Raw genomic sequence first — 17,301 nt, forward strand, 5'->3', positions numbered from 1 at the left:
TCATGCACTTCGTGTTTGAATGTGACCCATTGGGCCGCACAGCTGGTTGTTACAGCTCCCTTCTCTCTCTTCCTCTTTGCCCCTCTAGGTCTCTCGATGGTCGCCTTCAGGTGTCTCATCGAAAAGGATTGCCGCATGTCATCTACTGCCGCTTATGGCGCTGGCCGGATCTTCACAGCCACCACGAACTCAAAGCAATCGAAAACTGCGAATATGCTTTTCATCTTAAAAAGGATGAAGTGTGTGTGAACCCTTACCACTATCAAAGAGTTGAGACACCAGGTAGGGAAATTGTAGTTTAGGTTTAAGTATATCTTGAGTACTCTCATGATGTATAGAAATTTCACTATAAAATTCAAGGCAGCTTCAATTCAATTCAGTACATTAATTGGCGGTAATTAACAGCATATTTCTATTTAAATGAATTTTTAATAGAAAAACTTAGAAGATGTTTCTATTCATACTACTTATATAAGCAGGGAATACTGATGCTACAGATGTGTCATCTACTGGAGCTGAACTGAAAGCCCTCTGCTGCTCTCATGCTGGAGCGGTCTTTGTGCATCTGCCCTCTGAGTACCTTTAGAAACGCTTGAACGATGTCACTCACTGGTTTATGAGCACTTTAGTAGAGTGGACAGCAAGACTTAGTTTACTAAGCGGTTTTCTGGAACATGGTTTTCATGTTTATATACCTGGTTTTTACAAATTCAGGCAAGCCTTTCATTTCTTTAACTTTTCCCAAGGTGGACAGGCTTAGGGACTTTTATGGTAATATAATATTGGCAGGATTACGTTGTCCTGAAAAAAATCTGGAAGCATGTGCCCATCTCCTAGTACTAGCATAGTAGCACTAACAAGTAGATCCTAAAGGTAGTTGCTGCCCACTTGCTTCTGCCCCAGGTGACCCTGGTGAGTGGGGGTGGGGTGGGAGTGGCGCTTTGTTCAGAGAGATTGTCGGTGGTGGGTGTTTTGAAAGAAAGTGGGTGAACGCAAGTCTCCGACCTTTCACTTAGCTTGTTCACTGTTTGGGCCACCCAGGGACTCCAGAGAGACTGAGGTGTTAAAAATTAGCATTTTTGTTTTGTTTTTTCTTTCATTTTGATGGAAACTTCTCTTGCCCCTTTCCATGCCAATTAACTCTGATTTATTTTACTCTTTCAGTTCTGCCTCCAGTGTTGGTGCCACGGCACACTGAGATCTTAACAGAACTCCCGCCTCTGGACGACTACACCCACTCCATTCCAGAAAACACTAATTTCCCAGCAGGCATCGAGCCACAGAGTAATTACATCCCAGGTACTTGTTTGCCTTCTGAGCTTGGGGAGAGTGTTGTTCCTAAACTGCCACCTCGCAGTGAATTGAGGGTTTGCTCTTGTCAAAGGCGCTGGCTGGAGAAGAGAACAACCCGGCTGGTGGGTGCTGCTTTGTGGAAGGATTTGCATAGTGCCTTGACCGTTGTTTTGCCCTGGGGAGAGCTGTTTCATTTTCTTTTGCTGCGGCTTCAATCAAGCTGCTGGGAAGAGCAGAAAAGAAAATACCTAGAGAGTTTGTCTGAGGTGTCGATGCTGAGAGCCGTTCCGAGTGTAAGCCAAGTTCGCGGTACAGGAAAGGGTTGCTGAAGCACACGTCTCATCAGGTGGACCAGTGGCTGCCTCTCTCAGATGCTTTGATTCTGTTTCGGGGAAAAGTAGTGTTTCCGCAGGAGAATTGAATGCAGTCTTGTAGTTCTTTCTTTAGGTGAACCATTGCACTGAAGAGCAGGAAACCTCCTCTTCTGCTGTGTCTCATCTGGGCGCCAGTAATTCTGATGAGAAAAGCGATGATTTTGACTAGCTGGTTGTGAGACACCTCCGCAAACCCTGACGTTGTGTGATCCAGGAGTACTCCATGCTTCAGTAGCTGCCCATTTAGTTTGCACTGTTTTTACAAGAACCAACCAATATTTTCTGTCTCTGTGTGGCTCTCTTTTTGCGGTTTTTTTCCTAATAGAAACTAAGGGGATGAGAGTAGTAGGACGCAGATTCAAGTATAAATTGTATCTTTTGTTATTGTCCATATTTCCTCTCCCATTCTGATTTTTAAACTATATCAGAAAATATGTAAGAAACTTAAGATTTTTAAGTGCTTAAGAACTATTATTTCTTTTAATATGTTCCCTCATGGAAATAATGCTTTGCTTATAGAAGATGATTTTACAAACTGGAAAAGAGGATCTATATATTTTAATTTTTAAAGTAGCTAGTATGACAGATAATCCGCGGTTTCTGGTCGATTTGCTGTTCATTTCTCAGATGATAATCTTAGGCCCAAAGAGTGCCCTTTGAGAAGTTCCGAGGAAAGGGGCGGGGCGCAGGAAGCAGGACTGCAGACCAAGGAGAGCATTTCTGGCCTTCCCCCACTGAGTTACGTGTGTGTGCAGTGTGGGAGCGGGCACGTGGGCGTCTCTCAAGTGGGCGTTTTACTGTTGTCATTGGTTCTGAAGGTCATTCCGACTCTATGGCCGTATGCACAACAGTGAGATCCCGCCTGTTCCCGCACCGCCCGCACAGGTACTGTCCACGTGAACCCACGGTTGCAGCCACCGGTCAGTCCATCTCCTTGCGGGGCGCCCTCTTTTTTGCTGCCCTCCACTTTGATAAGACAACATGTGTAGGGTACATGAGACCAGGCCTCGCCATTGCCACGTCCAACGAGCAGTCTGGCTGTACTTCTTTCAAGAGAGGGTTGTTTGTTCTTTTGGCAGTCCATGGTACTTTCAATCTTTTCAGCAGCATAATAATTAAAACGCGGTCTCCCCTATTCAAAATCCAACTTTCACATGCATATGGAGCAATGAAAGTGCCACGGCTTGCGTGAGTCGGGTGCCACTGAAGCCTCAAAGTGACCTCCTTGCTCCTCAACACCCTAAAGAGGTCTTGTGCAGATTTACCACCGACAAGGTGGGAATTCATATTCACTATTCACATGTGACGGTCAGCGTACGGCATACTTACAGTGTAAGTGTGCACTACAGGCTTGCAAGGCATACCCAGTAATTATTTGGAAGGATGTTAGTCGAATGTTTAATGGTGTGTCCTTGTGCAGGATTTTTCTTTCTTTAATCCTTTATGCGTGTAGATTTGAGTATTTTATAAGATGAAACTTCAAAAATGGATTATAGCTATATGCTTTTCTTGACAATTTAGCTAACCACAATGATGGACAGAAGGTTTTGTCATATAATACATAATGCAGCTATCAAAGATTTCAACCAGTTTTTATGTAATAAAGTTCACAACCCATCAGAGCTAACAGGTTTCCCGTGAAACAGTTTATAATGTGTCAGCGTAGTTGTCCGCTCTGACTAGACAGCGAGACTTCAGGATCTGTCATCTTTCATTTCAAAAGAAATTTTAACGTTTTCCTCAAAATGTTAACAGTATTTTATAAATAAATAATAATAGAGAAAAGCTAAAGAAGGACATTAGGATAACCTGGCTCTATTTAATTGTATTAATATTAGCCTTAAAAATCGTGCTCGGTGATAAACATTACAATTCTTATTTCTGTGTTCTTTATTGTATAACTGTGTGAAGTAGTTGATTCACAGATTTTCACTATTGAAAGCTTTAGTGTTTAAAATGGTACAGCCACTGTGGCATTCCCAGTAGACAAACTGGAAGCAGCGCAGTGGGACTTAGCTAGATAGAGAAATTACACACTATACCCGCCAGAACATGTGTGAACTTTGAAAACAGGTTGAGTGAAATAAGTCCCTTTTTTAATGCTGTGCTCTCTAGAGCAGCAGAACCAGTGACATGTGTATACAATGAGAGAGAACTTTAGAAAGTCATCGTAAAATATAACTAGGAGATGCCGGGCTAAGCAGTCCTTAACCATCTCGCCTTCCTTTACCTCATAAGCACATGTAGGGTGTTGCATGTGCCATTCTCCTCACCCGAAACTGCCTCTGTGTGTGTGTGTGTGTGTGTGTGTGTGTGTGTGTGTGTGTGTGTTAGAACCCATCGCGAAGTCCATTAGTTTTAAAAAGCATTGTAGGTCTTAATGCTTTGAAGTATACTGCTTCAGAACTGAGGCATCTTTGAAGTTATACTCTGGCTCTTTCCCCAGGAAATGTGCATCTGGGTCAACAATTGCTAGGAAGATACGCTTAGAGTTTGATTGTATTGTAAGGAGGTCTTAAGGATTGGCCTGTAAGATGTAGATTGGACCACCAGAATCTGAAGCTCTTAAGTGTACAAGACTTTAAAAAACATATAATGTCCTTATTTTTTATTGGGATGTTTAGATGATTCTGTCTTTGATGACTGCGAGAAAAATGGTGAGATTTATTCTACTCTTTCTGTTGTAAACTTTATAGAAACACCACCTCCTGGGTACATTAGTGAAGATGGAGAAACAAGTGATCAGCAATTGAACCAAAGTATGGATACAGGTAAGATATTCTGACTCCTTAGTAATGAGACATGTCTTCCTTACCATTCCAGCTAATTGTAGAGAAGCAGTCAGACACAGAAACCACAAGACCTTCATCTTTGTCTTCATCTCTTATCTCCCAGCCACTCATCCACAAAGCCCGTTAGCCACTGCGAGGCCTGCATATTCTCATCGGAGACAACAGCAAATGCTGTTCTGTGGGGTAATGCTGAGAGCTTTCTCTTTAGAGTAAATAAAGAATGACTTCATTTCTATTTAAGTATATTTCAATTTGAGGTCTTAGTTATTCTAGTAATAGATATTTCCTTTGGCTCAAAGACCATAATTAGCCCAGACAGGTTTTTGTAATAGTTTTAACTAAGGGATGCGCATCAGCTTTTCACTGCTCCTTTAACTTGTTGATGAGTTCTCAATTACAGATGTCTTTCATAAATATCTTTCACCATTTGTTGGCACAGTTGTCCTTTCTCCAGTAAAATGCCTTTGCTCCTTTATTGAGAACAAAGTACATATGTAGGCGTAACTTTTGGTTTGTTGTCAAGTCCCTTTTAATGAGTTCTTCATTTCAGGTTTTTCTGTATTTCTGTTTATTTTTTAAAGTCTTTACTTGCTAATTCTGGTGCCTGGTTCATATGTACATCTGCTTCCACTGATTATTTGCTCTCTTAATGGTGAGTCAGTGTTCCTACTTTGTAATTGGACACTGATTGTTGTGTGTGAAATAAAGGAGAGGGTGATCTTTTCCCTGAGAAGGACTCTGGCTGCCAAGTTGAGGAACAATCTGAGATCATTAGGAGTGGACCTGAGCGGATGGGTGGTGACTCGTGCTGGAGTTCTCTCAGATCACTTCATCTTTCTGCAAGGTATAGCTATGAGTCTTGTGAGACAACAGCAAGGCACCTTGCCACTCTCTAGACCTGCCCCAAACTTAAAATGCTGCCATGCGTGCACCTACAGACCTGTAGGTCAGAGTTGGCTTCTGAAGCTTTCTGATGGGGGCTTTTCAGAGCCTCATTACCACTGCCCCCCAGCCCCCACCATGTCAGTTTTTCCTGTGGCAACCCTTGTCCTTAGCTTGTATGTGCCCTGGCTTGGCACACTGAGCCCCTGGTGGTACAGCGTGTTAACCATCGGGCCGTGGACCACAAGGTCAGCGGTTTGAGCCCACCACACTTTGCTCAGGAGAAAGACGAGTCTGTCTGCTCCTGTAAGGATTCGCAGTCTTGGAAATTCTGTGGAGCAGGCTCCCCTGACCTATAGGGGCAGAATCAACCTAATGGCCATAAATTTGGTGTTTGAGTGGCACATGCCCCAGTGAGACCAGTCTCATTCTCTGCTGACCCAGAGGGCATTCTTCTGGGTAAGTTCGTAATGATTTGTACCCACAGCTCTCGGATAAACTTTTTCCAAACATTACATTGGTTGTTGCGGTTTTATTTTGTATTGCAATAGTAAGGGCTTCACCAGTCTATTTTCTAACCATAAATTAAGAGTTCTGTTTTGAAAAACAAGAAAAGAAGCTCTTCTTTCTCATGTAGAACAAAATTCGTGCTCACAGAAAATTTGGAAACATAAATAAGAAAAACGATCATAAATCGTATGTTTCAATTGCCATACATGCATCTTCTCACTCTTTTTGCAGATTCCTTTATAGACATGTTGCATGTAATGTTACATCCTATTTTCTCATGTTGCATGTAATGTTATATCCTAATTCTAAGCCAAATTGAGTATTGTAAAAAAATTTTTTGAGTATCAAAAAAATTGAGTATTGTACAGGTAAAATTTTGAAGCACACAAGAAATGGATGTTCATTGTAAGAATTAGAAGAGTTGCGTGAAGGAAAAAAAAATGTAAGCATTACATGTAATTATATCCCTTAGTAGTAATTATCATTTTGCTTTGAGAGAGTTGCCCATTTGTCTAACAAAACCTTGCAATGCAGTTTGTGTCACAGAAAAATAACTAAAAAAACGACAGAAGGATTCACGCCTAGTGTCGGGCTCTGCATAGCATTTCTTGTTACTGTTCTAGATGGCTCCTGGCTGCTCTTGGGTGGCAGTTAGAAATGGAGGTTGGGTTGATGATTGGATAGGGTTGAGACTGAAGGCAGAACCCAGCCCGATTCTCAGTTTTCTGGAAGGGTTGTGAAAACGATTGATCTGTACATGAGGTATTATAAAGCATATTGTTAAAGCCATTTTGGGTGTAAAAACAAGACCAGTACTTTGAGTTCTTCTGGAGGATTGCTAGGTAGTGAAAGCAAAGGAGATGGTTGTTGTGTATGATTTCAGTCTTTAACCCTTTATGTACTTTTTCAAAGTTATTCTTATTTTTAATTTGAATTGTATTTTCTTGATGGGTTAGTGTGCTAGAACGTAGAGGGCAGTATGTATTTCTTTACTATTAATTTGCTTAGTAAGCTTTTAACTCTCACCTCAAGTCATGGCATAAATCTTCAACACACGTCACTCATCTCCATTTGAAGCACACACTTAATGTGAAACCCTACAACATCTAAGGGTTTATTTTAGCAAGAAATATGTAAAGCAAAACGATTGGAGAAAAGACCGATACATTTTAATAAATAATATTTTAAATGTCACCTGAAAAGATAGACCCCAATGGACCAAGAAGCCATGAGAGACACTTGCCCACGATTGGCCTGTTGCTGATTTCTGTCTTTGAAAGCTCTCCCGGTAAATCCAGAGGAAGAAGACACTAGTGGCCAGTAAGAAGATGGAGACAGCAATAGGAACGCACTGTTTACACACCACGGTCACAAACGTCAGCCACCTTGATAATGTGCGCAGTGAGGGTGCGGGGGGGCACTACCTTGCAGGTTGTGGAGGGGACGGAACACTTTTGGAAGGCACGTTGGCACTTAAAAGAATTTCACACATTCCTTTTGCTGTAACATTTCTTCGTTTGGAAATGTGTCCTATGAATGTAAATGAGCCTGTGTCCACAGATATGAAGGATCCATACATTCTCCATGTTTAGCTGCTAGTAACAGAAACTGCCGACCCAAACAGGAATTAAGAGCGAGGATATTATTACGTCTCATAACTGGAAGTCTCATGGCTGCCAGAATTCAATAGCACCATTTATGTATGAATAATTAATAGATTATACATTTCTTGGCCTCTGGCTTAAAGAAAATGTTTTCTAAAAGCTTTTGTTACCTGATAGTTTAATTATTTTATGTATGATTATAATGAACTTTTATTTTTAAAATAATCTATAGTTTAATTTTTTACCATAGTCAACCAATTTTTGACAACTAGGATACCCCCCACCCCCACTGACTTTCTGCTCATTTCTGATAAGTATTTAATAGACAACTCAACTGTTGTAAAAGATGAATAGCCGGTGAAAAGACAGGAGTAGTTGGACAGCTGCCGCCACTCTGGATAGTGGCTTTGTCTAGTTTATGTCTGCTTCAGGAAACAGAGTTTTAGTTCATTGTTCTAAATATATTCTGACCTTTCTTAATTGTGCCTATTGTGACTTGCCAACAGATTTGTCAAACTTAGGAGCAAAAATAAGTAAGCGCCATAAAGAACTTAACCGTACAGTGAAAGGCTGGTGTGCCTTCTAAAAGAGTAATTCTCGCCTGTTCTCTTGCTGATTTATCTGGGTTTTTTTGGTCACTGCCATTCGACCTTGGTTGCTTTTTATTTTATGTCATGGTCATAATGAAGCATGTCTTCGTGGTCAGGTTGTTTCCTCTTTTGCCTTGGTTTACTTGTTGGTGCTATCTGCTCCCTGTTTTCTTGATTGGACTAGCCTATTTATCCCAAACTGGACAGAATAGGTCACTTCTTAAGAAAATATAATTTTTCAGAAACTGACCTTCAAAAGCTCGAGCTGTCTAAACAGTCAACGTGCATCATGTAGAAGGGTTTTTTAAATGGTACACGATTGGAATTATGACTAAGCAGTCTTAAGACAGATGACCAAAGGTTCACAACTGTCCCAGGAAAGGGCTAGTAAACCTAGTATGTATGAAGGGTCTTCTGCAAAGGAGCAGACAAGTCAGAGATGCTTTGCTCTTTAAGTCGATGCTAGCTCACGGTGATCCTGTCGGACCTTGTCAAACTCCTCCCTAATGTTTCCATAGTTACTCCTCTCTATGAGAGCAGAGAGCTGCAGCTCTCTCCCTCGGAGAAGCTGCTGCATTTGCACTTGGTCGTTTGCGTCCCATCCCTTCATTAACCTGCTGCTTCAGATCATTAACACCCCGTTCGTTAAGCGATCCTGATTTCACCTGCATACAACAATGCCGTGAGCATCCCTGTACCGCCCACGTTCCCGAGGGAGTGTAAGCTGGTACAGCCCTTGTGGGTGACTCGCAACGTCCATCAAGATTGCAGGTGCACCAACCTTTTGATCTGGCAAGTCCTCTTTTAGTAGTTTATCCTGCGCCCATGCTTGAAAGCTGGTGAGACTGGCAAAGTGTGTCGGTCCAGGATGGTGTCTCAGCGGAAGATTGCAAGGGTCCTGATTCCCGCCAGTGTGGAGTCCAGACTGTCCCACGCTGCGGTTGCAAAGTAAGCAAGAAACATACAAAACGCACAAGGTGCCGAAGGGGTGCAGAAGGCCGGGCTCTCTAGGCCCTGCCACACCTTTCACTGGCTGAATTCAGCCTCCAACATTCCAATACACTGGGAGTCTCTGGATTTTAGATGGTCTGTGTTCTACCGTGTCAACTAAGGATCATCAGTTATAACGAAGCACTGCCAATTCTATTATGTGGTCAGGCGTTCTGGAGCCACGGCAACCTTGATTATGAAATTTAACCCTTTCTTTCAGGCTCTCCAGCGGAACTGTCTCCCTCGGCTCTGTCCCCCGTCAATCATAGCTTGGGTAAGTTGCGCACACGCGCTGTTTCTCTGACTGCTTGTACCACTGCAGCCTCTACGTCATGAAAGTTCCCTCCTGTCAATTATTTTCAAACACGCAAGAGGAGACTTTCAATGAATAATGAGATGATGGCTCACATGGCTTAAATTAGTGTTTTCCCCAAAGATGCTAACAGTGTCGGTGCTTCTGGCGTGTAAGAGAGCAAGAAGCTAGGGGATTTTTCCCTACGCTTTTGAAAATCGCATTCTTTATCAGTGGAAGATGTTTGTCCTGTTTTGCTCTATATTAATACAGGTGTGTTCATTTTATGATACATTTTTGTAACAAACCTTAATGTAAGAAGTATATGTATAACTAGATGTAGATATGCAAACATAAAGATACAGCACACAGCAGATGTTTATATTAAGGGAACTATGCATTGATTATTTTGTATGCATTTCTGTGTGCCTGTGTTCATTTTTGTACTTTATTCTTGTCCCTCATTTTACTTTATTTATTTCACAAGTCCTTTGAGATAGGAATGTTTGGAATTTCTTTTACAAGCTTGTCGATTTTCATTCCTATGACATTCTCTTAAGATGTACTTTATTCTGTAATTGCCGAAATTACATAAACGTCGTCATAGTTTTCCCATGATGTATGTAAACTGCTCCCATTTTTCATTTACACCTGCAAAGACTCCCTGTTGTGCTGTTTTCTGATTCTTAAGTATGTGAGGGCTTTCTGTTTTTGGAATTGGGGTAACTCACCTAGAATCTCCTGTTAAAGTAGACAAATGTTAGAAATGTGTCATATTTTGTAGCCTTTTATTCTAATAATAGCATTTCTTATTCTTGTGTTTTTTGACTCATTTCTCTCACTCTGTTCTTTGTCCCAGAAGGATCCCACTTTATTCTGTCCCAAATAGCTGTATCCTGCGATTTAGAAATTCATAAAGTTAGGCAAAGTAGCCCATTGGTTCATGTTGCCTATGGTGGTTTGATGTTTGGACAGGATCTGGACTACCTACAGGCGAGCAAGTGGTCTGTGGAACAGTCTAGGAAAGATGATTGGTGACTGGATGGCAGGATGAGGTGGGGAAATTTGGCACTGGGTCCGTGAGGCAGACGTTGAGTGCGCCTCCTGTGCTGTTGTCCTTCAGGTGGCACAGAGCACGTGAAAATAGTTTCTCTGTCCTTGGCTTGAGTTGCTCACACACTTTTTTCCCTTTTTTTAATGCTTTTCTGTCTTATTTTCAGATTTGCAACCAGTTACTTACTCAGAGCCTGCGTTTTGGTGTTCGATAGCGTACTATGAGTTAAACCAGAGGGTTGGAGAGACCTTCCATGCCTCACAGCCCTCGCTCACTGTAGATGGCTTTACAGACCCTTCCAATTCTGAGAGGTTCTGCTTAGGGTTGCTCTCCAACGTCAACCGGAATGCTACCGTAGAGATGACAAGAAGGCACATAGGTACGTTCCTTTCGCCCGTGTGAGTCAGACGCTGGTGGGCTGCTCTGCGTTGCCCCAGATTAGCCTGTCTGCACCTTGAGCCCAGTGCCGGGCTCTCAGATGGGTGTTATGCTGGCAGTCAGCCTGTCGAGGGAATTCTCGCGATAAGTGCCCAGGCTTCACTACTCTTAGTAGGTCCTGGTGCCACTTCAGTGCTTAAATCTGTACCTTCAACCCATCCTTCAGCGTGGAAGGTCCTTCACTAGTTACAGAATTGCTTTGCGCCAATTTGGGAGTAGAAATACGAACAAAGTAAGGAAATTTTTTTTTGCTTTGTTTTCTGTCACCTGGGTTGTTACTGATCACTCCCACCCCCTCTTTGCTTAACTCACCCTTGTCAATCAAATCTAACTAAATCTCAGGTAAGTTGCCTAACAGAGAAGAATTACTATATAACGTCATTTACAAGATCATCAAAGTGATCTCAAATCAAATGATGGGGTCGGCGGGGGCTGCTCTGGGAGGCCTCCGAACGATACCAGGGTGTGTGCGTTTGTGCATCTTTTCACTGGGACTTTCTTGAGTGGAGAGTGGAGTTTTTCTTGAGACCACCTGACAGGGTTTTGCAAGAGACTGCATGGAGAAGCTGACACAGAGAACCCAGCTCTCCACCATGAAGCCAGACAGACAGTGATTGAAGAAATTTCCAAAAGTAGAAAATATTATCTTCCTTCTCACAGTTTTACCTATTTATATTTGCATGTGGAAAATAGATGTGTTTTTCATAAGTACACTGTTTATGTCAGCATACGATGGGCTTATTTTGATTTTGAAGTGAATTTTTAAAAAGTGGAGTTTTTTGATATCTAATGTGATAAATTCTCATAGGAAACATCCAGATCCGCTTTCTTCAGACCTCGCAGTAGCTTTTTAACAGAAGTGTGCTTTTGTTCCTTTTAATTAGCCGACACCACACATGAGAAATGCTGCTGATGGTGCTTCGAAGCGGCTTTTATGCTGAGGTGGGAGTTTGCTGGGCCTGGCGATGAGGAGTAGTGCGACCCTGCAGAATGCCAGGGAGCGGGCCAGCGCCCTCGGCTGCAGAATGCCAGGAAGCCCCTCCCATCTCGCTTGATGTGTACGATTTGGAAAGCCCAGTGGAGTGACCCAGAGTCTTCGCAGGCAGTGGCAGCCTTGAGCCAGCCCTCCCTTCCCTCCTCTGTGCTTTAACTCGGGGCTCTGTCTACAATGTGGGGGGCCGGGAGTTTCTTTTTGCTGTCCTCTTCTCCCTATGAAACCTGGATCCCTGTGTTTTTACTTAGGACTTCCAGTTTGTAGACTTGATGCCCAGTACCTGATTAACGTTTTGTAAATCTTCCCCAGTCTTATAACACCTGTGGCTGAGCATGGTCAGCAGAGCTCCAGATCCTGCATTTCTTGTCGGTGTTTAGTTAGGTGACTTCCCTCTCTGACTGGTGTAACAAGGCCCCAAACCGCCCAGCCCTAGTCTCTCGCAGTCTGCCCGCGGGTGGGAGCGCAGGCTTGGGCTGCCAGGCTCTTTCTTCAGACTCTCTCCCAAGGATGAAATCCAAGTGCCCCCTCTGGAACACAGGGACTCCTCCAAGCTCATGTGGTGTGACAGAAAATCCACTTCCTTGTGGTTGTGTAGAGCCAAGTTCCTCATTTCCTGATTGGCTTTCAGAGGCACAAGTGCCCCTCCATCTTCAAGGCTAGCACCCGAGACGCTCTCCGGCCTTGAATCCTCGCACTCTTGCCTTGACTCGCATCCACAAGTATCTGCCCGCCCCTTTTGGGTGCGTCTCCTGACTCAGTGGGCGCTTTAAAGAGAATCCCCCTTTCCTGACTGAGGTCGCCTGATGCGGGACCTTGATGCCTCAGCAGTGGTGTTGGAATGCGGATCAGGGGGCATGTGCACATTCCAGGAAGCGGGAGGACCACACACATCTTTTTGGACTGCCGCTTGCAGTTGGTTTCTTAAAAGTCATCTCCCACTCTTGTCTGTGCATACCCCCCGCCCCCTTTTTAATATGCTTCATCTGTCAGAATCTCAAAGCATATTAAAATCTTCCACACACAGGCTCTTCTTGTCTAAGCGTTTGTTTGCCATCATGATAAGCTTTCAAAAGGGGCAATGATTTTAGCCTCCTAGTGTCTTAGCATCTTTTTTTACTGTAGCGAGGAGCCTAGTGGCACAGTGGTTGCGTGTTAGGTGGCTTGCTTACTGGAAGGTCAGGAGTTCAAAGACCACCAGCCGCTCTGGGAGAAAGAAGAGACTTTCTACTCTTGTCAAGAGTGACAGGCTCGCAAACCCACAGGAGCGGTTCTACTCTGTCCCAGGAGGTTGTCGGGAGCCGGAGCCAGCTTGGAGGCAGTGAGAGTTTTTGTGTCTTTATGGAAATAATATCTGTTGTAATGGAGGTACAGTCATCTGAACTATAATCCTTTTAAGTTTGACTTGGTTTCTTTGACTTAAACGTAATTTTTAATATGTGAAATTCTATTACCTCTTTAGATCTAAATGAATATGTAGTCAGGTGGGTATGAAATACATTTATGACAGGTGTGTCTGGGTGGGGGATTTCTGGATTTTGAAAAATTGTACTACCTTCATCCTTTGCTGTATTGTTTAAGTACTTAGGCTACGCACCTGTGTTTACAAATTAAATATATATCGGTATGTATATCTTAAAGGTACTTGGCAACATGTGGAAGGAAACATGTTGAGGACGTATGTGGCTGTAGAATTTTGGAAACAGCATCTATGGTTTTAGTTCCCCCAGAGGCTCTTGCTGCACGGGCATGGTAGAAAGACTAACCGTGTCTTTTCTTCCAGGGAGAGGAGTGCGCCTCTACTACATCGGTGGGGAGGTTTTTGCTGAGTGCCTCAGTGATAGCGCAATCTTTGTGCAGAGCCCCAATTGCAATCAGAGATACAGCTGGCACCCTGCCACCGTGTGTAAAATCCCACCAGGTACGGACACGTCAGTGCTCATGACTTACCTGTTGCGCCAACTTGCTCACCTTCTGTAGGTGCTGATCATTTTAGGGATCATCGGGTGACTTGTGGGCTCTTACTCTAATGTCTGCTGCCTGTTGTAAATTGTTGTACAATGGCAGGGGCTTTAAGTTTCTTTTCCTTTACTCACTTCATAGGCTGCAATCTCAAGATCTTCAACAACCAGGAGTTTGCTGCCCTTCTGGCTCAGTCTGTGAATCAGGGCTTTGAAGCGGTGTACCAGCTCACCAGGATGTGCACCATCAGAATGAGCTTTGTGAAAGGCTGGGGCGCGGAGTACCGGTAAGACGGGCGTCCGCACCTGCTGAGACCTGGCTTCCAAGACGTGGCCACTGTCTCGGCATTGATCATCCTGCCAGCTCCGCTTGCCACACTTCAGGGAAGCTGAGAAGAGTAAGGCTTGCCAAAGAAACGGCGTGCCAGCTGAAGAGGTGGAACTTGAGTCAGCGGTACATGTTGTGTGCCAGCAGGCACGGTGCTGTTCCAAGTGTTCTCAGGCCTTCCAGTAAGGCTCGGAGCCATGGTGACGGTGTTGGTACCCTTGCTTTCTAAGGTTAAAGCAGAAGAAATTGCCGTCGTTCAAAGCCTGTTTCCAAACCACGCTGAAACATGTTCAGAGACAGGCTTTGACAAGTTGACTAGAAGTTGCCCAAGGTGGTCCTATAGGTGGGAGAGAAGACGGGACTGGAAGACATCTTCAAGTCTTCACCTCCTTTGGTGATCAAACCCACTGTCATCAAGTTGGTTCCAACTCATAACAACCTAATACAGGGTTTCCAAGGCTATAAATCACACACACACACACACACACACACACACACACACACACACACACACAGAGTTTTATTGGCATATAATCCACATGTCATGCAATTCAATTGTCCGATCAGATCAAGAATAATTGTACAATCTTTGTCACCATCAATTTTAGAATTTACCCCCCCCCCCTTCCCCCCAAGGATGAAAACACCTTTAAGATGAGTTGGGTAATTTTATTCAGTTCTGTGCTCCCTCCGGCTTCCAACTTCAGTGTTGACTCCTGAAATTCCCTCCCTCTCATCTCCAAAAGCCCTCGTGTCAGTTTTTATCTGTGCATCCACTCCTTTGTTTCACGAGCTGATCAAAAATGAAATACAGTGGAAAGGATAAAACAATAGTAATGTAAAGTTAAAAATGCTAACAATGAATAAGACAGAAAAACAAACACCATCAATATTTGAAAATCCAGGGAAGACGTTTTTGTCATGGTATAAGCTTGCACCTGGAGCAGATTCCGGTTGGGTCCAGAAGGAGGACAACTGACCAAACAGCAAGTTTGATCCAGCGTAGTCTGGCTTACCTTGATCTATGTTTGACAGTGAGTCTGTTGCAGACCTGTGCTTGTGGCTAGAGAGGATCTGCCAGTGGCTTAGTCTGACGAGCTACTCTGCAGATGGGTTTTGGACACCCACTGTCCTCCATAGCCTTCCACACATTGGGTATTCACAATTTCAGCTCTGACACTTAGCCCTTCATCATATTTGACTTTTGTTCTTGTCATGTTTGGATCAAACCAGTTGATGTGTTTTTTCCACGTGGACTTAGTTGACTCCTTGCTTAGATGGCTGCTTGTTTGAATACAATCAAGGCTTTCAGTGTTGTTGATTTTGGTCTTTTTTTCTTTCCTGGATCAAGATTTTTATTAGGGTTTGAAAAATTGTGCTTCTCTAATTTTTTTTAAATCATTTTATTGGGGGCTCAGACAGCTCTTTATCACAATCCATCCAACCATGTGTCAAGAGCAATTGTACATCTGTTTCCCTCATCCTCAAAACATTTGCTTTCTATTTGAGCCCTTGGTATCAGCTCCTCATTCCCTGACACCCCCCCCCCATGAACCCTTTATAAGTTATAAATTATTATTGCTTTGTCATGTCTTACACTGTCTGACCTCTCCCTTTACCACTGTTCAGTTGTCCATCCCCCAGGGAGGGGGTTATATGTGGACCCTTGTGATTGGATCCCCCCTTTTCCCTCACCTTCCCCTTATCACTGATATCACCACTCACCACTGATCCTGAGGGGCTCATCTGTCCTGGATTCCCCGTCTTTCCAGTTCCTATCTGCACCCATGGACCTGCTCTGGTCTAAGGGCTATCAGGCTTTCTGAGAGCAGACAGCCCTGCCTTCCTCGTGCACAGTGGCTGTAGGTTGAAACCACCACCACCACCACCACCACTGCTTGTTCCAATAGCAGATTGGGCCTCTGGATCAGGCCTGGCTGTTTCAAAATTAGACCACAGATAGGATTCCCCAGTAAAGAAAGGAAAGGCTTCTTCAGCTTACTGAAAAGTACAACTATGAAACACTTACTCCGGCTGATTATACCCTGAATAGCTGTTTGAGGAAATGCTTGTGTCACACTGTCTCATCCCACAGTTTGGGTTTGATTCCCTATCTTTAGAAGGTTCTCGGAGGCATGTGACTTTCGAGGCAGTGAGGTACGCGTTCTGTTTGAATACTTGGATAAAAATGTGTTTTATTACCGCATCATGATGATTTGGCCCAATTTTTTCCCAAGTAATATAGGGAGATGAGCTTATTTTATGAGCCTGCTGTAGCGCTCTTTTGTTTCAATCATTTCCCTTTTAAGATGAGTGCTAAAAGCTGTTTTCCTTTGGACTTTTCATTGACCTGAATTGATAGTAAAAAATTAGTCAGACGGTAGTATCTGATAAACAGGATTTTAGGCCCACTTTTTTGTTGTTGTTGTTCAGAAAGTTCCAAACTCAAACTGCCATCGAGTTGATTCTGCCTCAGAAGAGACCCTATAGACCAGGGTAGAACTGCCCCTGTGGGTTTCCAAGAGCCTAACTCTTTATAGGAGTGGAAAGCCTCATGTTTCTCCTTTGCCGTAAACAGCTTAGTTTGTTGCAGATCTGGTAGGAATGCACAGGACTGGAGGAATGTCGGATGTAACTGACTTCACATAGTGGGGACCCCACTACCCCCTGCCCCGGAGCGCAGTCTGAAATCATGAGAGCAGCAATACACAGTACTGTTCTGTATGAATGTTTGTAGCCAGGTTATGTTTGACTCTCAAGTTTACTAATTTTACACTCCTAAATCAAAACGTCTGACAGCAGGGTATCGCTGAAGGATGCACAGAGAGCGATCATAAACTTGTCATGAATGGCATCCAGCACAGGCCAGCTCCTGAAACCTCGCCACTGCCTGTGAAGCCATTCCGGTGCCAGCCTGACAAGCCGGGAAAGTAAAACAATATTGCTACAAAGTCATAGAAATCTTCATGAAACAAAACAAATCAAGAGGTGGAGGTATTGTCTCAAGATGACTCTCTGTAGGTCTCCACACTTCTGAGGATGACGCTCCCCTGTCCGTTACCCTCCCCCAAGGAGTTCTGGGCTCGCCCAGTGTGCAGCTTTGACACCAGTGAGGAACAGAAGTTAGGCTCCTCTGAAGTGTTCTTTGAGTTGAGGGTGGGGGGAGGAAGACTTCCCGGCGAGATTCTTGTGGGACGCCAGT

At 43.7% G+C, this 17,301-nt stretch overlaps 1 protein-coding gene across 3 annotated transcripts in view; it reads left to right on the forward strand.

Annotated features, from left to right (window-relative positions):
* Nucleotides 1-17,301, forward strand: part of SMAD2 (SMAD family member 2) — a 68,473-nt gene that overhangs the window by 48,672 nt on the left and 2,500 nt on the right. For all 3 annotated transcript variants that reach the window (XM_075533051.1, XM_075533052.1, XM_075533050.1), the window contains 7 exons: nt 89-282; nt 1,165-1,299; nt 4,364-4,438; nt 9,256-9,309; nt 10,548-10,760; nt 13,594-13,731; nt 13,914-14,058. In XM_075533051.1, coding sequence (XP_075389166.1) covers nt 89-282; nt 1,165-1,299; nt 4,364-4,438; nt 9,256-9,309; nt 10,548-10,760; nt 13,594-13,731; nt 13,914-14,058 — 954 coding nt within the window. The remainder of the gene's footprint in view (nt 1-88; nt 283-1,164; nt 1,300-4,363; nt 4,439-9,255; nt 9,310-10,547; nt 10,761-13,593; nt 13,732-13,913; nt 14,059-17,301) is intronic.

The sequence above is a fragment of the Tenrec ecaudatus genome, chromosome 15 (genome assembly GCF_050624435.1).
Source record: "Tenrec ecaudatus isolate mTenEca1 chromosome 15, mTenEca1.hap1, whole genome shotgun sequence".
Classification (NCBI taxonomy): Eukaryota; Metazoa; Chordata; class Mammalia; order Afrosoricida; family Tenrecidae; genus Tenrec; species Tenrec ecaudatus.